Below are 25,172 nucleotides of genomic sequence, written 5' to 3'. Positions count from 1 at the left end.
GCTACTGCTTTTAAACCAATTTATTTGTACACATTTTGTCAGCTGCAGTTGTGGCTACATCTCTGCTAGTTCAGGCTCCTCTATTGCATACGAGCTAACAGTCTGAGTGAATGATGAGCGTGATGAATACAGCCATCGAGTTTTGTCAGAGAGTCACAGGGCAGCTAAATGAGCCTGGGGAAGAACATTAACTAACAAACACTTTTTACTGTATAAGTTGCTACACCCAGGTCAAATATCTTCACTCAAGCCTTCTAGCCTGAGATCATGTCCTGATGATCAGGGAGATATGTTAGATACCAGTGTCATTAAAAAGTTATAATATTAGTCAATATCACAAAATATAAAATATGCTGCAATTTGCACAAATATGCGATCTTGGCATGCTTATTTCTCTTTTTGTACTTCTGTGTTACAAAGTCTTTGTGTTGTCTTGCACTATATAAAAAAGTAAAGTCAAGTGAAAAGCTAATGCTGGCTTAGTGCAGGCTTACTGTATAAACAATATTCATACAAAATACCAAAAATGACATCCAGTTATTTGTAAAGCGCTTGTTGTGGGTTCTAGCATTACTTCAAGTGAACTATGCTTGACTGTGCAGAACAGAATGACCATACTCACTTCCCAGCTGAGTACACCTCAGCTGTGTCGAAAAGGTTAACCCCGTTCTCATAGGCTATTGTCATTAGCTGCTCTGCTACCTACACACAAACACACCAAGACAGTTATACACACATATATACACATTATATACAGATATATTTGTAAATTGACTGCTAAGCATCTAAATCAATCAGCAACTAACTATCGGCCAGCATGTATATGATAGCCATTAGCACTTCAATTCAGGAATGGTGAGTTAAATATTTTTCAAACATTGTATTGTGCTCTATTTCGATTTCGATTATTTTTCCCATAGAAAATATTCATGCACAACGTCTTCATTAAGATAGCTGAAAATAGCAGTTGTTCAGAGTTGCAATATTATTTAAGGAAAATAAATTAGGCACATCTGGCAGAGCTAATAATAACAACACTCATTTGGGAAAAAAAACAAAAAAACAAAACACAACTAAATTAGATAAATCTGCCCTGCCACTTTTGTTCTCTTTCTTATTTCAGATTAGTGCTTCTGTATAATTGGGTGTATTATATACAATGACAACAACAAAAAAATAATGACAACAACTAATATTAGTACTATAATAATAAAAATATACTGTGAGAAAGGAGTTGGTAAATTCGTAAACTATCTCTCTTTCTGTGTGTGTGTGTGTGTGTGTGTGTGTGTGTGTGCGTGTGTGTGTGTGTGTGTGTGTGTGTATGTGTGTGTGCATATGATGATGATGTGCATGATGTGTGTTATTATTATGAGTGACAGTGACTGTAGGGTGGTGTGTTGATTTGACCATAAAGGCAACAGCACCAATTATAAATGTTATTAAGTTAGACAGCTTACTATAGGGCGATGAAAAGGGGGATGTTCCAATCTAAATTTGATTAGATAGCCACCATGATGAGAATGGACATCAAAGACCTCGCCTCTGGAGACAGTGAGCTTTCTGCAGGAGCCTTTATGATGGATGATTGACTAATAGGGCTGTGTCTATGCCTCAGTGAATGTCAGAGACAGCAAGAACCCACGCAGAATATAGCTATTGTTAGTAGGAGAGCACCACAGAATGATTCATATGTGGTGTTACTATAGAGCTCACTGGCTTCTGGCACTGCAGATGAGCTCAGCTTTGCTGAAAGATGAATCTTTTATATAAAAACGAAATGTTACTGCTTGTGTATGGATATTTGTCAGGTGTACCCACCTCATCAGAAATCTGACCCCCAAATGTCACCCATGTTCCTGAAAGAGAAAGATGATAAAACAGAAAAAAACTGTTTAGTATGTGATAACATAGGAAAGAGAGTAGTATATCTATTTGATGGATTTGTCTGAAGTGATGTAGTGAATGATCATTTCCTCTCTACCTCAGTTTCCTAGAAACATTGTATGTGATATGTGATATGTGACAGCCAGCCATTTCCAAATTACCCTATTTTTTCTTTAAAAGAGTACATTTCCTCAGTGTATACATTTGATATGCTGTGTTTTACATTGAAAAAAAATATGGGTTTAAAAGATTTGCAAATAATTGCATTCTGTATTTACTTACATTTTACACAGCGTCACAGTGTTTTTTTAATGGCATAATACCAGTGAGTCATACATTCTGAATTCAAGGAGTACATGTTAATCCATCTAGAATTATATCCATATTTTACATTTAATGTTTACAGAGCAGGAGTGTTAAAAGGTTGACCATACGACATCTGGGATATATATATATATATATATATATATATATATATATATATATATATATATATATATATATATATATATATACACACACTGTATATAATGACTTTGCCCACAGACTACAACACCCATGATTCAATGTTTCCACCCATGGGTGGAAGCACTGAGTCATCAATTTAACAATTCTGGATTTCTGTCCCTGTGAGGTGTGCATAATGTCACATCAACCATCATCATTTAATTTATATAACATTTACTTTCCTTTCTGTATGTTCTCTCTTAAGTGCTTATTATTTACATATTTTTTTTTTACATATTATTCAGATGGGCCAAATCTTTAGGCTTAATGGACTGTTACATTATTTTACCTCAAACTATGTAGCATATTTCCAGGGACAAGGGAGGTAGAATCTATATGTGGTTTATTCACAACACAGTAGCAGTAGGTCCAAAACCAGAGTTGAGGAAACAGGCATTAAATTCTGGTGCACAGAAAACCTTAAGTAGCAAAAAATAAACAAAATCTAAACACATGCAAGCATGCTGTGTTATCATCAATCTCCAAGTGTGGTGGGGGATCTCGTTCGCTGTTCTGGGGTGGTGTGTGCACCGGCTTGAGTAGTGATACATGGAATGAAGGTTGAGATACTGTACTGTTATGGTATTTGCAACCGGTAGCCAATTCGCCTGCATTTCCTGACGCCGAAAGCTCTCTGTAGACGCACGTGAGCCTGTTCCCATACCTTTGTACTGTGCTGGAACCAGACATTTAAGTCTAAGAGTTCCTCTGATCATTGACATCTGAGAGTTCCTCTGATGAAGGAAAGACCGGGGTTGCCTTCTAAACCAGTGTGGTACTGAGAAAGGTGTGTACCCACTCCAAGAACTGCTGCCGTAATTCTGCTGGGACATACTGTTTGTTAGGTGGGCAGCTCGGGGTGGGTGGGTTTGTTACCTAAAGCTTGTTGGATTTCCTCCGTGATACCCCACTGTATGGGAGCGATGATCACCAAGTTCGGGGACATGTGGTTTTTCGATGTGGTCATGGCGGCGTGATCCTGGACTATATGTGACTGTGAAATTAAATCAGGTGAAGAACAGGGGCCACCGGGCTTGGTGTGGGATAAATCTTTTAGCATTTTTTGATGTACTCAAACCCCCTTTAAGCAGTGTTTCCATTCTTCCAGTGCTTCCTTGATTGAGAGCAACTCTCGGTTGTCCACATCATAGAATTTACCTGGCTGGCCATGGCGTTTAGAAAGTATGGCCCCAATCCCTCAGTTAGAGTTATCCGCCTCTACCACAAAGAGTGCGCTTGGGTCTGGGTGTCTCAGGATCAGAGCTGTGGTAAATCGCTGTTTCAACTCGTCGAAGGATTTTTGTGCTTTAGCCGTCCACTAAAGCTTTTTGGGTTTCCTTGTTGAAGATTTGTGAGGCTGATTTATCTTAAGTTGTAATGTAGCAAACCAGTGTAGATTTATTCATTGCTAGAGACTCAAAGCACTTTTGTACTTTGCTCTGGACAAGGGCGTCTGCTAAATGACGCAAATGAAAATGTAAATGTAAATTTGCTAAGCCCAAGAACCTTTGTAGCTTCTTGATGGTGGATGGGGCTGGCCATGCCATCACAGCTTCTACTACAGGCTAAACAGTTAATGCTTTTTTATCGATATATCGATATAATCTGTCATAATATTTTCAAATTGGGTAGTATTGAAGCTGTGCAGTGTGCCTACCATATGCCATCATTGATTCTGAGTGACCCAGCTTTAATAATAAAAAAAGCTTTTATAGCCTATAGTATTGCATTTAAAGTGTCCAGAGACTCAGTCTAATATCCCAGACTAGAATCAATAACTGCTGCACACATCTCCAAAACATTCAGACAACAAACACGTTTTAGATGTATTAGACTTTATTATTAGATTAGATTAGATTAGATTAAACGTTATTGTCATTGTGCATGTTACATTTACAGAGCCAATGAAATAAAGTTAGCATCTAACCAGAAGTGCATAAGTGGCCTATTTACAATAAATATTGATAAATAGGGATATGGGGTTTATATTTACAGGGCTGAGGTTGAATAATTTAGAGGGTGCAGAAGGTAATAACATGTATACACACATATATATATATGTTATATGTATCTTGGGGAGTTTTTACTTGCCACAGTCGCCATTGGCTTGCTCATCAGGGACAAACTTACACTTATAAAAAACATCTTATTCATTTTTATCACCACAATTATCTGTGTAAAACTGCTTTAAAATAATGTTCATTGTTAAAAGCGTTATACAAATAAAAATTAATTAAATTGAATATATAGTAATATACAATATACTTTGCAAAGTTTGTGCATAAATGTCGGGAGATGACATGCACAAATTACATGATATAGTTATGTTTGTTAAGTATGAATGTTGTATGGTACAGTATATACAAAATAAATATGGGTGGAATATATAGCAGTGTGGTGATAATTTGAAAGTTATGGATGGTGCAAAAAATGCAGTGGATATGCAGTGCAAAAAAACAAAAATCAGAAAGTGACATTGTATGGTGATCAGTTGTTCAGTCCAGTAACATCCAAAGGAAAAAAACCTATCTGTCTGTTTGTGGGGCTCTGAAGAAGCACCTGTAGCGTCTGGCTGGTGGGAGAAGGCTGAATAGTCTATGATTGGGGTGAGAGGTATCTTTGATAATGCCTCTCACCCTTTGCAGACAGCTTTTTTTGTGAATGTCCTTCAAGGTGGGTGGCTGAATGCCAATGATTTGTTGGGCAGTTTTCACCACCCTCTGAAGGGCTTTATGGTCAGCGGTAAAAGTTCTCAAGTATCCTGTAGCACAGATGGGACATTTTAAGTCTGCTGAGAAAATACAGGCATTGTTGTGCCTTTCTGATCAGGATAGAAGAGTTCAGGGACCAGGTGAAATCCTCGCAGATGTGGACTCAAAAGAACTTAAAGCTGGGTACCTGCTCAACACCAGCTCAGTTGATGAAATGGTCTAAGTCCACAATGACCTCATTTGTCTTCTTGGTGTTGAGTTCCAGGTTATTGTTTTCACACCATGCTACAAGGTGCTGGATCTCCTTCCTGTAGGCAGTCTCATTTTTACCTCTGATCAGGCCTACCACTGTGGTGTCATCTGCAAACTTAATGATGCTGTTTGAGGCACAGGCAGGTATGTAGTCATGTGTGAAAAGGGGGTACAGGAAAGAAGACAGTACACCTGAAGAACCCCAGTGCTGAGGGTGAGACTGGAGGAGACAGACTGGAGGAGACAGGATGTGGTCTGTTGGCAAGGAAGTCCAGGGTCCAGTTGCAGAGATGTGTGCTGATGCCAAGCTGTTTCAGCTTCACAATTAGTTTGGAAAGGCTAAAAGTTGAGTTGAGATCAACAAACAACATCCTGGCATAAGTGGCAAGGCAAAATGTTGGAAAGGGCATCCTCAGTTGACCTATTCGGGCAAATTGGTATAGGCCTGGAGACAGGCTTTAAGGGTGGGTAAGGACCAGTCTTTTGAAGCACTTTGAAATGACAGGGATGAGTGTGACGGGATGAAAGTCACCCAGTTCTGTTGCAGCGGAGTGCTTTGCAACTGGCACGATGGTAGCAGAGTTAAAGCAGTTCAGGACAGTTGCTTGGGCCAAGGACAGATTGAAGATGCCCGTTAAGATTAAAGAGATTGAAGAGTACACGGCCAGGAATGCCATCAGGGCCAGCCGCTGATCCTTGCCAGGGTAGCACACACTTCAGAGGTGGAGAGTGTGAGTGGCTGCTCACCCGGTAATAGCTCTGCCTTGTGGTTGGTGGTGCCCCACTGCGTGGTTTAAGGTCAGTGGTGGCCTGAATCCCTAGTCACATGCGTCAGGGTTCAGCAGAGTTTTAGTGCTTCTGTATGCATGTTTGGTTTTGCAGATTCCCCTTTCTCAGATTGGCTGTGGTGACGTGTTAGGCTTCCTGGTCTCCAGACCTGAAGGCTGTGTTGCGAGCTTTGAACAGAAGGCTGTTTCATCCAGGACTTCTGATTGGGAAACACTATGATGTTCTTTTGTGTGGTCACCCTATACATACACCAGTTGATGTGATCAAGAACAGAGTTGGTGTTGATATTGGTGACAGAGTCAGTGGTGGCCTGTGCAACAAATTCACTCAATTCTGTATGTGAGAACTGCTGCTGAAGAGCGATGTCAACCCCATCCAGCCAGACTTTAACAGACCTGATCGCAGGATGCAGGATGCACTTTCTACAGTTTGTAGATAGTGGAGCTTAGTTATTTTATGGCTGTGCTAGCCTGTGCTAGGACATACACACAACAATGCATGTGAACTCGAATGTTAAATAAAAGGGTCTGCACTTAATCCCAAAAAGCTCCAGCACGCTTTTTGGGATGCCAAGGTTGAGCCAAGTTTTCAAGAAGACCATGATACTGCAGTTCGTAGTCAGTCTCTGTGTCAGGGTCCAGATTCTGAGCTCATTTAGTATGTTTATAGTTTAGCCTGAAATCCTCCGTCTTTTCCTCGCACTCTCTGCGCCGGCACCGGACAGTTCCGGTCGTGATAAAGGGCTCTCTGTGTTGCTCTGGTGGTATCTGGTCAAAGGTGAAAATGAAGTCCTAAACACGGTTTTGTGCAGATGCGACCAATAGTGACTGTCATATCTTATACTCGCATAAATAAAAAGCACGAGCAAGCAGGAAAATAGTGTGTAAATAAGCACAAATACGGCAAATCTGGAGAGACGCTGAGCCTTGCGATGTGTACGCACCACCATCTTGATCATGTATATCTACATCAGTGTTACATATACAGTACATCAGTGATTTTATTGACATACATATGCATACCTATTCATATCAAAGTAACTTAAATAGAAAGGTCATTTAATCTATTAATTAATAATCTGCTTCTGCTGTTATTACAGGGGCATGGTAAAAAAAGGTAACATAAACATTATTTTCACAAATAATCAAGATTTTGTAAAAATGACTGTATCAGAGAAACAGGTTCTTTGTAACAGGTTCTTTATTTCTCTGCAAACAAAGAGATTCCTGTAGCTTCTTTCACTCTAAATCTTATTTTCCACTAAATGAAATTACATTGAAGCTTTTATTCTCCACACAGGAGAACGTAATTTCAATCGTGTTTTATAACTGAAGTTAAATGTGACTGAGAAAACTATTTCCCATCAACTCGTTTCAGCCCTGCTGTGCCTTAGCTGTGTGAGCTAATTACTGCAAAGCATTTTCCTGTCTGTCATAGGCTATAAATTAAACATGAATATGAGAAAGCTTAACAGGAGGATTAGCTGAGCAGATGCCAGTTAAAGCATTGAATTATGCAATGCTCCAGACACAGTGGATGCTGATGATTGAAATATGACTTGTTGAAACAAGAGAAGGAACTTTTCATTCATTCATGAAACTGCTGCTTTTTGTAATCAAAGAAGAGCTCTAGCTCAACTAATAAGATTAAAATTTTTGTTTTGTGGTTTTGTTTTCCGAACTGGCTCATCACTTAATCATGAAGCCATTGATTAGTCTGAACACTTGTAGAGAGAGTAGTGAGAGGCACAAAAAGAGAGAGAGAGAGAGAGAGAGAGAGAGAGAGAGAGAGAGAGAATCTCTCTGCTGTGAACCGGATAATGAAGATCTTAAGCTCACAGCCAGAATTAGATAATGGTGCTATAATTGGCTAAAGACTCACCAAGCCCCAAACATGATACTCGTAATCCAGATTTCCCAAGATTCCTGTAAAAAAAGGGAGATAGAAAAAGCTATTAATCAATTAAATGGTTTCGCATGCATCTGATTTGTGGTTAAACAAAAACATATAATTAAAGCAATGAATATTAGTTAGACTGGATATTGCCATGGTTCATTTTATTGGTGAAATTCTGTAGGAAAATTTTTTGGTTAATTAAACTTATATATAAATTATACATTTAAAATGATAAATTATTAAAAGTTTTGTAGTGCGCTAATTGTGTTAGCTTTAACGTCTCTGATTTCCAAAAAAGTATGATATGCTAAACTGACTATGCTAAAGAATTAATTGTCTAATGAAAAGCAGGTTAATGCAAAAGGTGAGTGATACTATCCAATGTTATTAAAATGTAAACCCTGTTACTACATGGCTATTGTCAAGTGGCAGTTGTGAGTGGGTGAAACAGTGGAGGGTAAGGAAAGAGTACACCTGTGTGTGGCTAATTGGCAAATGCATTTATTGATGTGTTTGTGTTTCCAGTCAATGGATGAAATCCCACAAGGCAGCAGATAGCAAGACGCCTGTGAACTTTACTGTGAAGTAAGAACAGTGAAGAGACCTAAGACATTGGGAGGAACATAGTATTGTAGAGCACCCATGCAGTTGAAGGAGCTTACGAGAGTGAGGGAGTTGCAAGGCATTGAAGGAATGATGAAATACTATAAAAGGGACCTGTTCTGGTTTTGACCTATAAATGAAAATGAGCAATGTTGACAAGGAGGGCTAGAGACTAAAGGCACCCAAGGCAATAGCTGAAGAAATGATCAGCACTAATGAGGATGCTCCTCACATCCTGCTGCTGTGGAGGACTGGATTTGTTGTGTGCTTTATCCTCCCGATGCAATTCTAATTTGATATCAACACCCTATCACTACTCAGCCTGCAGAGCCCTTAAAAGTGATCGAGATTGATGGTCAGTGACAACCATGTTTCATTACAGTTGCTTTTACAGAACAGTGAGGTTTAAGACGTGCTACCCTGCTTTAATCTTAGTGACAAATGAGCAAGGTATTTATTTTTCTGCTCTTTGTTTGTCACAGCAGTGACTATTCATCAGTTGAAATAATGGCATTAAATTGTTTTATGCCATCACCCAATGCACTTAAAGCATAATGCTACCCTGCAGAAGAAATCATATTAAGGAAATCTTTAATACTTGGATTTATCAGAGCCCTGCTGTTCTGCTGGTGGTGAAGGTTTACACCTAATTCATTTACATTCCCCAGCACTTATCCCTTAGTCTAATCTTCAACTGTAAAGGTGCTGCACAATAATCAGCAAAAGCTGATCTTAGGTATGTGCTCAGTGTATTGTATAATATGTAAATTTATTATCTCAAAGTTTATTATTCTCTACCTGTTTGGCTGCTTGGCCAAACGATGAAAAAATCTGTAAAAGTGTGATTAAAGATTGTTGAGTTTATTTGTTTTCACCTGTTTTTATAATATATGTCAACCAAGCAAAGAACCTTAAGATTGTAAAGTGGCTTCATATTGTCCCTGACAGCTGTAGTGTCCCCAATTTGATCCTGAGCTCAGGTTAGGTTATGCTGCTTAGGATTTATTAAATTTTTTATTGATCAGATTTTTTAATCAATTTAAAACCTTAAATAAGTCTTATTCTTGCTAAGATTTATAAATTTTGTAGCTTGTGGAGACAGATAAGTGATATATGTCAAGTGCCCTGATAAAATGCTTCTCAAACCACATCGATAAGTTTTACAGATTTACAGTATCTCACAAAAGTGAGTACACCTCTCACATGTCAGCAACCATTTTATTATATCTTCTTAAGGGACAATACTATAGAAATGAAACTTGGATATATTTTAAAGTAGTCAATGTGCAGCTTGTATAGCAGTACAGATTTACTGTCCTCTGAAAATAACTCAACATACAGCCATTATTGTCGAAATAACAGCAACAAAAGTGAGTACACTCTAAGTGATAACAGCTGTACATTGTTTAACCAATCAAAGCCACATATCCTATTCATCATGTTCATATTTTTGTCTGCTTGACAGGACTATTTTGGGTGTCTTGTATTAGAGCTGTTAAAATTTGGTGTTTTGAGTACAATTCTCTTATACTGACGACTGGATGTTCAACATGGCACCTCATTGTCAGGAAACCACCGGCCACGCCCCCCCTCGACAGTCAGCACACTCGCAGCGCTTCGCCTTCATACTAATCACCTTCACCTGTCTTCAATCTACACCCTCCCTTTATAAGTTCTTCAATAATTCAATAATTATTGAAGTGTTTAAACAGTCTTTAAACAGCTTACTGCTCAAGATCTGGCATTCAGTTACATATAGTATGCAAAAATGCACTTAGTGATCTAAGCAATATAACAATAAAATCTGGGTCTCAAACTCACCTGTTACTGCACTAAATCCTATAAGCATACATTATTGCAGTTGTTGTTTGTTAATACTACTCTAATTAGTGATCATCTAATACAAACCAAGCAGTTTTTTAGGGTGAAATGTTAAGAGCATCACAAGCTTCAGTCTAATTTTTCAGACCTTCTATAAAGTGACACATTCCAAAAATGTAACCATTTTTGTCTCTTCATTCATTTTGTGCAGTTTTTTCCTCTATTGCTTTGTAATATTGAGTCTTGTTTTTTTTTTGTGGTATGTTCATCTAAATTCACACTATCCATGTTGAGGCTGAGCTGCCACCTGCTAAAGGCAGCAGGCTGCGTGACGCACACTGCATGTTCACACATCTCTGTCAATTAACATTATGAAACTAACAGTTACCCCCAAACATCACACAACAGTAATATTTTTTAAGTCTTTGAAACTAAGTTTTGTTTTACAAGAGAGGTCATTTTGGTAGTTGTACACTGCAACCAGTGGTTTTGTGCAAAAGGAAATGTATAATCTTTTGCTCCCTTCAGTTATAAAACAAAACAAAACAAAACAAAACAAAACAAAACAAAACAAAGGGTTTCATTATAATTTGTAAGAAGGATGCATAACAGATGATGGTACATTGTGTCAGTGGTACTTTTGGGAAGAACAATGGATATTTAAAGTTATGAAACACAAAGATGGTTTCTGAATCCTAGGTCTGGTTTTGCAATGCTTCTTCTTGCTTGACATATTTGTTGATTTTATGCAGTATATTTTCAGCCACTGCTCAAAAATATCACATCACAGAAGACCACTCATGCAATGTGTGAACAAGGCCACAGATACAGGTTATACCGGTAGCGCAAGTCACCTTGGCTATACAGAGACGCAATTCACAGATAAATGCTAAAATGAAAACCTATTACATAAAGCAAGTTACTTTCATTGCATGCAACCATCTGTGAATAATTATCAGTCCACTCAAAAAAGCACCTTTTTCTATTGTATCTTAGTGACAAATTTTTTTCTGTCTACTGTATATAACCATTATTATGAGCTAAACAAACTAATCTAAATCTTAACACTGATATTATAAAACACAAAATTGATTTTGAATTTGTGCTTCACCTACACACAGCCAATATGCAGGTGTGTGAATCTTAATTCATTTGCTTATCAAATATTTTCTCACAACTCGGCAGTTTCTCACCTTGCTCTTAAAAAATAGATGTACATTACATATTTGCTAAGGTTAAAAGAAGTGCTGACCCAAACTCTGGTCCCTAGACACTAGAGTTACTATTTTATAATACACATACAGAATTTAATTTCTGTTCCACTCAAGCAGCGTTTATATCAGCTTACTCAGCAGGATTTTTCCACCAGTGTATAATTTAAAGTGATAATGAAAATGGTACACACAGTGGGAAAACTGCAAAGTGATAAAATGGTAGAGCTGCACACTCACTTACTTCATTGAATGCTTTACCCTGATCAGGGTCATGGTGGATTTGGAGCCTATTCTGGAAACTGAGGCCATTAGAAGAACTCATGCTCACATTCATACAATTCATACAATTTATTATAACCAGCCCAGCTACTAAGCTTTGAGGATTCAGGGAGTACATGCCCAGAATCTCTACATAGATTGTAATGATTTCCTTTGTTTATTTGCATTGCACACCAACATGTTTTAATAACTTTTTTGTTGGAAAAACTCTAGAGCATTTTACAAGGTAGATGCATATTTATAAACTTTTCTTCATATTTTTGTTCCCTAGATTTAGAACCTATGTCTGAATGCACTACTTAAGATTGGTCAAGGTTTGACTTTTAGAGTTTTAGAGATTTATATCAGGAACGGTTTGAGTCTTTAAGTATTAACATTTTAATGGGGTACCTAGGTAAGTAAGCAAATTCCCCTAAGACTGGGGTTAAATATATCTGTTGGGGACCAGACATGCACCTGAAATGAATTATGTTTATCATTGAACCTACAATAGCTTTTGCTTGTGAAAATATTTGAGTTTTTTTTTAGTTTGAAGTTTCATATGATCTGCACCAGGTTCTGCAGAGTTAGGTACAATGTTTGATCTCCCCTACCTTTAATTATCTAGTAATCCTGAAGACCTTGTTAGCTTGTTTAGGTGTGTTTGATTTGGTGGAGCTAAAGTCTGCAGGACAGAGGACCTTGAGAGCCATATTTGAAGAATCTTGGTCTTTTAAGTTAGTAGAGGTGTAGAGATAGTCTTATTTGTTTGTTATGGCACAGATTTCTTTAAGAGAATTAATCTGTAATATTCTTTTTTTGATGGACTTTTGCCACTGTAATTCTCTGTTGGAATCACTTGTTTTATTTTGTATAGGGGTTTTAATATTATTTTAGAATTATAATTGCCATGTTAGTTTTGGACTGTAATTAAATTCACATCCACTAATGAATTGTTCACTTTTGAATATGATTTCACTCAAGATTTCTTCCTCATAACGTCTACCTTCTCCTCTGGTTTGCCCATTAGGTCTAAATTTATATAGGGTACATTTATTGATTAAAAATATATTCAATTGTTTACAATGTTTATTATTGTAATGCTATTTTTTGACAATGATTATTGTTAAAAACCCTGTAGCCAGCATTTCTCCTTTGTCACCACCCAGTAAATAAGGTCATCCCATTTCCCATCTTTGTTTCAAGAGCTTAGTAGCTATTTGACTATGTATGTCAGCTGGCCTTTAATCTCAAAGGGGATTGGATGGGATAACATGATTTAAAGCATTAGATGTTCTTGTGCCACAGTACCTGAGCGATCCTTTGTTTGACTACATTCCACCGTTCCTATGCTGATCTAAAAGTGCAGGCTGTTTGTTGGTACCTTGAATAGTGAAGAGTACAACGGGGCAAAGTTATGGAACAGCCTTCCAATTAGTGTTTGGAACTCAGACACAGTATCAATGTTTAAGTCTAGGTTGAAAACATATTTGCTTAGTCAAGTGATTAGGTTTTTCTTCCTACGTTTCCTAGGTTTAAATCCTACCTGTCTGATCGTTACCATTTCGCAGACTTGGAGAGTTATCCAAGCAAATTCTAATAAACAACAAACTACAAATATTATTAGAAGGCATGGAATTAGCTTCCATTGTTATGCTGATGATACCCAGCTATATATCTCAACAAAACCAGGCGATACAGCTCAATTAGCTCGCATAACTGAGTGTGTTAAAGAAATAAGAGATTGGATGACCCATAACTTTCTGCTAGTAATTTTGATAAGACGGAGATTTTGCTCATCGGCCAAAAAAAAACAGTATACAGAAGCTCCAGCATCTCAACCTGCATTTAGACGGATGTTCTGTAACTACTAGTTCAACGGTAAAAGACCTGGGAGTTATTTTAGACAGCAACTTGTCTTTTAATTATCATATCAACCAAGTGACAAAAGCAGCCTTCTTTCACCTTAGAAATATTTCTAAGTTAAGAAACATGTTATCTATATCCGATGTAGAGAAGCTCGTCCATGCGTTCATGACCTCCGGAATAGACTATTGTAATGCATTACTAGGTGGATGTCCTGCATCATTAATAAACAAGTTTCAGTTAGTTCAGAATGCGGCAGCAAGAGTTCTTACAAGGTCAAGTAAATATGACCATATAACCCCAATCTTATCATCCCTACACTGGCTACTTAAGTTTTGAATAGACTACAAACTACTGCTACTTACTTATAAAGCACTAAATGGTTTGGCTCCCATGTATCGCTCCAGTCTTTTAACACGCTACAATTCGCCACGCTCCCTGAGATCTCAAAACTCTGGGCTTCTAGTAGTTCCTAGAATAGCAAAGTCCACTAAAGGTGGTAGATCATTTTCACATTTAGCTCCTAAACTCTGGAATTGTCTTCCTGACAGTGTTCGGGGCTCAGACACACTCTCCCAGTTTAAGTGCGGATTAAAAACATATCTTTTTTAGCAAAGCCTACACATAACATACGTCTCACTTCATAACCTTGTGCTCCAGAACATCTAATCACATGCGCATTACCAACTTGTGCTGTTAATATCATGAACAGCAGCTACGCTAATTCCTCTCCACTGCTTCTTTCTATTTCTCTTCCCATCCCGAGGCATCACACCGTTCACTTTGATTGTTGATTTCTGTAAAGCTGCTTTGAGACAATGTCTGTTGTGAAAAGTGCTATAGAAATAAACTTGACTTGACTTGACTTGACTTAGGTAAAGGAGCAGACCAGGAGGGATTATTGTGTGCTGGGGCAGCCTCCCATACTCATGCCTTTCTATGATTAAGCCCTCGCAGCCATGTTCAATTCAGGAGACCATGGAGATGCCCATCAAGACATGCTCAAGTCAGAGGCCCATTGGGAAGCCCCTTAAGCCATGCTCATTTCAGGTGCTAACAAGTGGGTTTCTTCAGCCATGCTAGAGCCATCCAAGACCTGTCTGAGAGTTCCTTGGACTGACATTTGTGCATGCTTTCATTATATATATATATATATATATATATATATATATATATATATATATATATATATATATATATATATATATATATATATATATATATATATATATATATATATATATATATATATTAATTTGCATGTGTTAGTTTTATAATTATAATATCTAAGTAGTGTTAATAATTCCACTCTATCCCACTGTCATTTTAGGGATGTACAATGCATTTTGCCAATATACAGATCTTATAATACATGTTTGTTTTTTTTTAGTTTTTTTTTGTTTTTTTTTTTACAAATTTTCAATTTATACGTCACAGTGGTGGGCCGTGCATTTTGTACCTGGCCCTTCAGTGGGGACTTATCAGTCTTAATCCACCTCTTAATACCACCACTATCATGTCGCGATTATAGAAACCATTAATACGCAATATAACAGCACATGGCATTACAGAGAGAGAGGCATTTCACATTTGTATAAATACCCAGTTAAGACAACTCCAAACCTCTACACTTCCACTGCAACTGTGCCACATACAACATCTGGAGCAGTTCAGAAGCAATATTTGTCCAATAACATGACAAAACCATTAAAAAGTAAATAAAATACCACCTACTCACCATAGGTGAGCTGCATAGTCATAATTTGCACCACACCTCAGAGGCTGTAATTCAGTGGTACTGCGCTCACTGGTCTGGAAGTGGTAAACAAACCCTTTCCCGCGCTGAGACAAGCTAGCTAGCTTCGGGGTAGGCTGACCTCTCCTCACAATGTCTAGCTTTTCTTCAAAATGTATTTTTACGTATGTCCGCGACCAAATTAATTTCTTTTTCTCGATAGGCATAAAAAGGTCTTAGAAGTATTAATGTGTGGAAAGCTACACACGTGTTTTGCCAGTCGAACTTGGCTGTAACAGTTTCCCTCTAACCAACCAATCAGAGGACAGAAAAATGCTGACGCTATTCTGGGCCAGCTAGCTGAAACAGAGCTATTTCTTAGGGAGACTATGGTAAAAAAAGGCCCTGGGCAGATTATATTGACATAATCATGAATCTGATTGGACAAAACATCTAACATGCACATACACGTACTGGAAGCAGTGCAGCCAAGAGAAACACTACGAAATGAAGAGAATAAACTGTTGGGAATAAATGAATACAATTTCATGGAACAAATATTAGAATTTATGTTGTAAATGTAGGTCAGTGCTTCTGATAGTGTTTAGGCCAGCAGAGAAGGCTTTGCTGGCCCTGACCGCCTGCCACTGATATGGCTATATGTAATGTTTTGCTAATCTACCCACAAAAAATGTAATGATATATAGGCATGTTGGTATCAGCAAAACTTCACATTAAATCAAAACCAGATGGAAACCAGAAAGTTTACCAGCCACTGCAAAACCAGCTAACTGGCATGCTGTTGACATCACAGTCTATCAATAAAGAGCACACTTAAACTTCAACAACTACAAAAATCAGAATATTGATAAAATATCAACATATTAATCACACTAATTAATTACAGTAGTCAACAGGATTAACATGTAAGTCGAATATTCTTTTTACAGCTGTAGGTGTAAGTGGATCACATTTGGTAGGTGTGTGGAATGAAGTGTGATTTCACAAACTTTACTTGTCATTCACGCAACAGCCAGATGCTGAAAATGTCAGCATTATCAAGTACTGTTGAAATAAAGTTCTTCTATATGGGTCACACATTCTGCGTACGTTCCAGTCTCATTATCAGATGCCCTCTGTTAAAGAGAATTGCCAATGAGTTTAGGAGACTCTTGGGAAAGAGAGAAGGCCCACAGTGATGTCTGTTTCTTAGATTAGAGGCTCAATTGAGAGGTGAACAAGTATGTAATTAGAAACTATGGGTGTGTATAGCTGTGTGAGAATTTGCATGGCTTAACTTTCTATAATTTTCTTTAGCAATTTAGCTGCGAAGTGTCGGTTTATTTACTAACCTATAATGTAAACATAATATATATTGTTAAGTGTTATATGTTATACATTATATAACATATAATGTTAACATTATATTTGAATATTAACACATTAACACTCACTGCAACACCCACTGTTGTAAAAAAAAAAATACAAATTATAATTTTTATAACAGTGAAACAATATTATAAACAATATTATTAGTTATGCTATTTATATTTTTTATAATTAATTTTATTTGCATTGAGAAATATGTTCATGTTATTTTAACCTGAAAATAGCAAGTGGATTTTACATCGTAAAAATGTTGGTATTCAGTGCACACAGACAAATGGAGATGGTTTTATCTACTAACTGTCTGTCACAAATCCAGACTGACACATAAAGGCTTACTGAAAACCTACACATGGAAAATTATACGCAAGATGCTACTGACATAATCATGCAAAAAAGAAATCTTTTGCAGACTGAATGGAAAGTAAAGTAAACAGAACATCTAAACTGCTGAAGTCTATCATTCTTGTCGATTAGTGTCCACTCAGCCAAGGCTGAGTTAACCTGAATGGTTGGCCTGACTTACATACAGATGAATAAGATGTCAAATTGATTATGTGTATGTAGCTCTGTTGTTTGTGCTAAAGCAATATTCTTTTTCTCTCTCTCTCCCTCTCTCTCTCTCTCTCTCTCTCTCTCTCTCTCTCTCTCTCTCTCTCTCTCTCTCTCTCTGGAAAATTGTAAGAATGAGTGATGTGTTTGTGAACAAAGGGATGTCAAATGACTATGTCAGACCTTGTTTTCTTTTAATCTTAACACATGTCGGAAGATTGCTGCTATACAATTTCATCCTACATGGACAGACAAACAAAATTACATGAACATACACCCACACACACCTGTTGGTGTGTGATCTATGGCATGTGATATCTAATGTGTGATTATATTCTGTGTGATATAATGTGATTATTACCCAACATGGCTAAATGCACCTCTAAAACACACACACACACACACACACACACACACACACACACACACACACACACACACACCATCATGTACACACATTTACTGTGTGAGTTTTCTGATCTGCACTGCAGCACTGGGCAGTCGGGCAATTCCCCTCTCCACCCCCACACCAAACAAACATGCCTAGTAATGTTAAGAAAATGGGACAGGCGTTTATTCATACTATTAACCATTAATTGCATCTCAATGTAAAGGTACAATCAGGGCCGTTTCTAGCCTTTTTTGGCACTATAGAAAATATTCTTATTGTCACCCCCCCAATAGCTATGCCCTCCAATAACAATGCTCCATCCCCACACCAATGAAATCAATATCAACCTTCCATAAAAAGGTTAAACACTTTTAATAATAATTGAAAAATTGCCTGAATTCAAGTATGTAAGCAAATACTGTATATTAAAGATCAGCAGAAAAACAGGTAAATAATTTAAATAGGCGAGGGCGAGGGCAAGGACGGCGAGGGCAAGGACGGACCCCCTACCCCCCACATGCCTAAGAAAGTTTGAGACAAATTTCTTTTTGGATAGTAAACTTTTTCCATTTCACCTGGCAGTGTACACTGGTGTACTCACAGATTATGACTAGGCTTTCTCTAGTGTCTCCAGTCTCTGTTTTCAGCACCAGCATTGCAATGGATAAAGTTTTGAGCGCTGAAACTTTTGCTGACCAGCAAGTGACTGCTCCTATTATGATGAGTTTTCAAACCCTCACATCACTGGGTCTTAAATGTATTTTTGCCAACATTTTTTTTTCGTTTATAACATTAGCCAGACCTTAGTCTAAATGGAAATGTGTCAAATAGAACAATGTTGACAAGTCAAAGATTACAGTTGTGCTGCAGATTTGGAAATATCAGCTTCTCATTTGAAAATCAGAATTGATATGGAGCTTAGAGTTGAAGGAAGTTATAGTTGGAGACTCAGGGGAACTTATTACAACCCCTTTTTTTCTGTGAAGTGGTTTCTGGTAGAAATGAGTTTCATAACTACTTCAGCTTAAGGAAGGGTAGATGGTGAGATCAAATAATACACCATGTTGTGTCACAACTCACGGAGGGACGAACACCATCCAAATCCGATTCCTATATATAATATATAACAGTGTATCATAACACACCTATACCTACCGTTTTCTATGTATATGGGATAATATTTGCGATTGGCTGTTGCTTTGTTTGAGAGAGAGAGAATATGCCATATTCTCCATCAGGCATGGCCAGTTTAGTTCCCTTGACTTCCAGCCACAGATGGCTAAGGCACCATCTGGATTCTAACTAGTAAACTCCCATAGGGCAAACACTTTTTTTTTTTTTTTTGCTGTACCGCATGGGAGCCACAGAATATATTTAAAGTGTGTGAATTCTTAGATACGTAGCACAGTGTTAACACTGATAATACATAATAAGCAAATTTTTTTGCCCATGATTACACTGAAGATACTGGAGCTCAGCCAGTCATAGGTTTCTGTAACTGACATTATAAACATTAAAGAGAATCACACAAATTTCATTTGTATGAATTTGCAGCAGTTATTTGGATAATTATAAATAAAGTTAAAGTAGAGACTAGTAATAATTGATGGTCATTAAAATTATGATACATTTATGATAAAGAACAAGAGAGCAAAAAAAAAAAAAAAGATCTCTGGAGAACACTTTGTTTGACAGAAACATGCAAGGTGTTTGCCAGTAGCCATCAAGTAAAATAATGATCAAGGCAAGAGCAGGGTCAGTAATTCCCACTGCACACACAAAGGAGAGAACTATGTCATGGTTAACAACATCAACCATCGGGATAAGGTCAAGGAAAAATAGAATACTAATACAGAGTGAGAAGGTCATAAATGACTTTGAAAAGACTAAAAAAAGACACAACATTGGCTAAAATGTGCAACAACAAACCACTTTTAAAGATGCTCGGTGAAGATATAGTGTTATTATATTAGGTGGTACTGGGGCCATGTTTTATTACAGTGTGACAGCAAAAAGAAGATAGAAAAATATAAAGAAATATGATGTGGAAAGAGAAATAGCTAGTGGCTAGATATTCATAAACTGTGTACGCTGTAACATTTATATCACAGTATTTTTAAAAGAAATCATACACTACTTATGTAAAAAAAATCTAAATGTGGTTATTTATATTAAAGCATATTAATCAGTAATGTGTGATGGTGGCACAGCATATACACTATATGGCCTAAAGTATGTGGACACATGGCAATGACAACCATACTTGGTCTTACTTCAGTTTGGGTTTGCATTTTAATAAGAGCCATGGGCCACAAAGAGTTTCCAAAGAAACGGTGAGAGTTAATTGTTGAAAGATAATAATTCAGGAGAGGAACATTAAAAAAATTGACAATGAATGTATCATGGAACACAGTCAAAACCATCATCAATAAGTAGAGAAAATGTGGCACCACAGAGACATTCCAAAGATAAGCACAACCCTCCAAAGTTGAACAGAGGACAAGGACAAACTTAGGGAGGCAAGTGGCCAACAGCAACACTGAAGGAACTACAGAAATTTTTGGCAGGTACTGGTCACTTCTTGCATGTGACTACGATCTCCTTTATTCTGCAGTCTGGGCTGTGGTGTATTCTTACTAAGAAGAATATGCAAGCCTGTCTGAAATATGCCAAAAGATTCATTCAGTCACATCAAACCATGCGGGAAGATATTTATGGTCTGACAAGACAAAGTACTTTTTTGGTCATAATTGTAAAAGGTATTTTTTGTACATAGCAAATACAAAGCATCATCCAAGAAACACCATACCTACAATAAAGTATGCTTAGAGGCTGCTTCCCTTCAGCCTGGCCAGAAACACTTGTCAAGATTGATGGAAAAATTATTAGCTCCAAATACCAAGAAATTTTGACTAAAATCTTGTTTGCTCTGTCAAAAAACTTAAAATGAAGAAGAATGTCAAATTTCAACATGACAGTAACCCAAACCACACCATAAAATCAACAAAGAGATGGCTTCAGAAAAAGCATGCCCCAATCACATCAAAAACCTATGCGAATACAGAGCCATAATGGTGTTCTTTATCCAATGAACACCATACCAACAGTAAAGTATGGTGGGGTAGAATTATGCTTTACACAGGAGATCTTCTCACAATTTGAAGGAATTTTTTTTTTGCAAAGAAGAATGGGATAAAATAAAAAAATATATATATAGATTTGTGAAGTTAATATAGACATATTCACAAAGTCCTGATGCCATAATAAAGACAAAAGGTGCTTTTACAAATTATTAGTAATTATACAATCAGAGAATTGTAGGTTTTTATTTACAGTATTTACCATGTTCCAAACTTTACATATTTCTTTTTTTCCTCTGGATTTTTGTTTGTTGAAATCTCACATTAAAGATGTAAAAAAGGTTTCAAAGAAGTCTGATATTTATGTTGTTATTTTTTATTTATTTTTTATAAACCTGCAATTTCCTAAGGGTGTATAGACCTTTTATATCTACTGTATGCTTTAGCATTACAATGGCCCTTTACTGAAAGAGGCTCAAACCTGTTTCGGCATAACAATACCCCTGGGCACACAGCAAAGTCCATGAAGACATATTAAGTTTGAAGTAGCAGAACTGAGTGCCCTGCACATAGCCCTGAATTGAACCCCAGTGAATGACTGCACTTTAGGTCTCCTCACACGACACCTGAGTCTGACCTCATTAATGCTCTTGTGGCTGAATGGGAAAATCCCCAAAGCCACACTCTACTGCCACAAATTTTGGTGGAAAGTCTTCCCAGAATAACAGCAAAGAGAGAATGAATCTGGAATAGCACACATGGGTGTGATGATTAGGTGTCCACAAACTGTTGACCATATAGTATAACACTGCTGTCTCACAGCTCCAGGGACACAGGTTCAAACCTAATCTCGAATTACTCTCTGAGACAAGTTCTTCACATATCGGTATGGGGTTTCTTCAAATTCCTCATTACTTCCCACCTCCCAAAGACATGCATGCAGGTATAGTGGTTGTGTGTGTGTGTGTGTGTGTGTGTGTGTGTGTGTGTGTGTGTGTGTGTGTGTGTGTGTGATAAATTGAAGCTCACTCTAAACAGAAAGAAGTTGTGTTGCCAGAATGTTGTACTAAAAATAAATAATTTCATAAATGACTGAATATTTTTCAATAAGCACCACAAATTAATTAATAAGTAAAACTAATATAAAATGTTTGCATGTCAATCTAGAAACTATAATGCACAAGTATAGCAAAACAAATAATAGGACCCTGTTAAAGGGAGGAAGGGGGTGAGCACAGAGAGAAAGAAAGAGAGAAAGAAAGAAAGAGAGAGAGAGAGAGAGAGTAAGAGAGAGAGAGAGAGAAATATATTTAATATTTTATCTTTGAATTGCTGTGCTCTACAATTCATTCTAATTTTGGTGTTGGTGTGGTGTGAGAGTGCTAGACCAGTAAAATCTGCACATCCAAAACAGAAATACATACTGATTACTGTTAATTAAGTATGAAGTAATTAAACATAAACTTTAAACATTAAACATACCAATAAAACTTGTTTCTAAATTTGAATTTGAGTATTTTGATAAAGCACATCAACAGCCTCCATGTTGTTATGGAAACTGTTGAGTTGCATGCTTACGGTAATGTTGTGCTTCCACTTGACAGATTGCACACCACGATAAATTATTCTAACTTGAAAAACCATTAGTTCACGCCTCCCCCTCACTCTGTTCCCCCGACTCACTCACTCACTCACTCACTCACTTACTCACCCTCTCTCTCACGCTTTCTCTTTCAAACAGTGAGCATAATGGCACAAGATTCTATTTGTGGTTGATTGAGAATTTGTATTTTTTTATCAGAGGAACATTTGCTGAGTGTGTGATCATTCTTAAATACTACGATTTCCACTTGCAATTTCATGTCAGAGCATTTCAGCAACAGTTCCTGCATTATTAAATCAATAAAGTGTTAATTGTATTACTAATATTATCTTAGTATTATATAAGACAGCAAATTTAGCCACATAAATAGATTTATTTGAAATTTTGTTGAATTTTATTAAAAAAATTTAATGATTACATTCAATCACATGCAATATGTATAGATTTTACTACATGCAATCACCGGGAAACAGAAGTGGGGCCAATAAAGTGTCTAGAATGATGGATTTAGAATGATGGATGAGTATCAAGGCATGGGATTTTGCATATCACATACGATATTATATTTTCCTGCATTTGTCTTTTCCATATGATTTTTTTTATTATAAATGAAGAAGTTTTTATTATAAATTTTGTTCAGAGAATAAAAAGACTGATTAGATCATTCTGGCACAGAAAAAATAAGAATGTTACTAAATCAGTAAGTGAGGTACAAGTAACACCAAAAATGTTTATACACATTTGTAATGAACTGCAAAGTACATAGTAGTAAAACATAGTTTCTTATGATTTATTCTTTCCTGTGGATCTTATATGTTCTTCCACTGGGATAAGTTTGAATTCAGGATTGGTGGTGTTACCTTAAAAAATAGACATGTGCCGTACCTGTACTTCATGCCAGTCAGTTTGCCTGTGGACTCCTTCAATGAGATGTGGTGGCGGTGAGTGAAGGATCCCAGGCTACGAGCGATTAGCGCCACTGTGCGAAACCGAGCTCTGGCTGCACTTGTCGTGTTTGGACTCGCGGTGCTTTGCTTGGTTGGCTCATTGTTCCGCGGTGCCTTGAGCCCATGATCTGTGCATGCGAAAGACACCTGCATGGCGAGAAGCGGAACTGACTGAGTCCCTGCACAGAAGCTGTGAATGAGGCAGAAGAGGACAGGGTGGCAAAAACTTCAGAAGGTCCGAGCTGGAACTTGCTGATGCGGATTCAGAGGCTGCAGGTTTTAGATAAGCACGTAATGTCCTGTCTTATCTGTGCTGTGTCCAGAGTCGTGGACGTTCCCGTGCTCAGAGCATACAGTCTTCTTCATAAAGTGACAGGGTCGGGAGAGTGGCACATGCTGCATTTAGCATCGCTTGTGTGTGACTTACTGTGATTCTCTCTCTCTCCTTCCTCTCTCTCGCTTTTACTCTATCCGCTATAGGGACACTAATCTGCTCCAGTTTCTGATGACAAATATCTCCTTCTTCTTCTGATTCTGCTCCACTTCTTACTCTGTTCCTCTCTCGTTCCACTCCTTCTTCTAGTTCTTCTTCTCCTTTTCCTTCTATGTTTTCTTCTTTTCCTCTATTTTTATCCTACTATGTTTTCTGCTTCAGTGAGTCTCCCCTCCCCCTTAGGATACCAATGTCGGGGGGTTTCCCTGACTACCGCAATAAGATTTCCAGTCAGGAGCGGCTACAGACGCTTAGCGAAAGGACAGTCTCAAACTCTTTCCCATGAAGTAAGAAATCCACAAAACGGCAAGGTTACGACAAACCAAATTTAACCCATAAAAGGCATTTTCTTCCAAAACGGGTTTTCCAATGAAGAAAGTACTAAAAAAGGCAGAGGTCAAATGAAGATTTTTTACCCTTTTTGTCCCAAACTAGCAGGATGCAGCTCGGCCGGCACAGTGCAGGTTTGAAAGAAACACCTGCTTGATAAAGCAACGGGGGAATGTAAAAAGACAGGCAGAGAAGAGGAGTGAAGGAGAGCAAGGGAGAGCAAGGAGAGGAGAATGAGGCATGATCGCAGTGCCAAGTGCTGGAGGAGAGAGAAACAGAGTCTGAGAGAGCGAGTGTGATGAAAGCAGAGAAGTGCCGAGAGAAGGGGCGAAGAGAGAGAGAGAGGGTAATAGAAAGAGAAGAGATGTGAAAGGAGAGGAGAATAAAAGGTATAGAGGGTGGGTAAGAGAGATGTTGGATTACTGAAAAAACAGCAGTCTCTCACCAGTGGTTCATTTCAGCGTTGTAAAAAGAGAGTGATGGACATCCATCTCAATGTGGTTTTGCGCACGTGCACGAGTGTGTGTGTGTGTGTGTGTGTGTGTGTGTGTGTGTGTGGGCGGGGGGGCTTTTTTGTTGCAAAATACAGAGATGCAGCAGAAGATAAATTGCATGTATTCATGCAACTAGCACAACTGTTAGCCTGTCTAAGGATGTTTCTCCACAACCTAAGCATTATTTACAGAAGTAACTGCATTTCCCTGTGAAAAAAACTTCTTAGAATCTTTCTGAATGCCCATATTCTCCATTTGCATCATACTTGTAGATGAAATGTAACCTCAATGTCTTAAATTATTCATAGAAAGCACAAAGAGGGAAACCTAATGCGGTGACTGAGGGTACATTTCATC

General features: G+C 37.7%; 1 protein-coding gene across 1 annotated transcript in view; it reads right to left on the bottom strand.

Moving 5' to 3' along the window:
• The window catches only part of kcnab1b (potassium voltage-gated channel subfamily A regulatory beta subunit 1b), a 59,330-nt gene extending 34,537 nt beyond the window's left edge, over positions 1 to 24,793 (bottom strand). Inside the window, exons 1-4 of the mRNA XM_046876926.1 lie at positions 23,437 to 24,793; positions 8,028 to 8,071; positions 1,822 to 1,859; positions 623 to 702 (exon numbers count right to left, since the gene is read on the bottom strand). Coding sequence (XP_046732882.1) covers positions 623 to 702; positions 1,822 to 1,859; positions 8,028 to 8,071; positions 23,437 to 23,651 — 377 coding nt within the window. The 5' untranslated portion in view covers positions 23,652 to 24,793. The remainder of the gene's footprint in view (positions 1 to 622; positions 703 to 1,821; positions 1,860 to 8,027; positions 8,072 to 23,436) is intronic.
• Positions 24,794 to 25,172: the final 379 nt, after the last annotated feature.

Source organism: Silurus meridionalis, chromosome 20 (assembly GCF_014805685.1).
Source record: "Silurus meridionalis isolate SWU-2019-XX chromosome 20, ASM1480568v1, whole genome shotgun sequence".
Classification (NCBI taxonomy): Eukaryota; Metazoa; Chordata; class Actinopteri; order Siluriformes; family Siluridae; genus Silurus; species Silurus meridionalis.
Note: the sequence above shows the minus strand (reverse complement) of the source record. Positions and strands in the feature narration are given on the sequence as shown.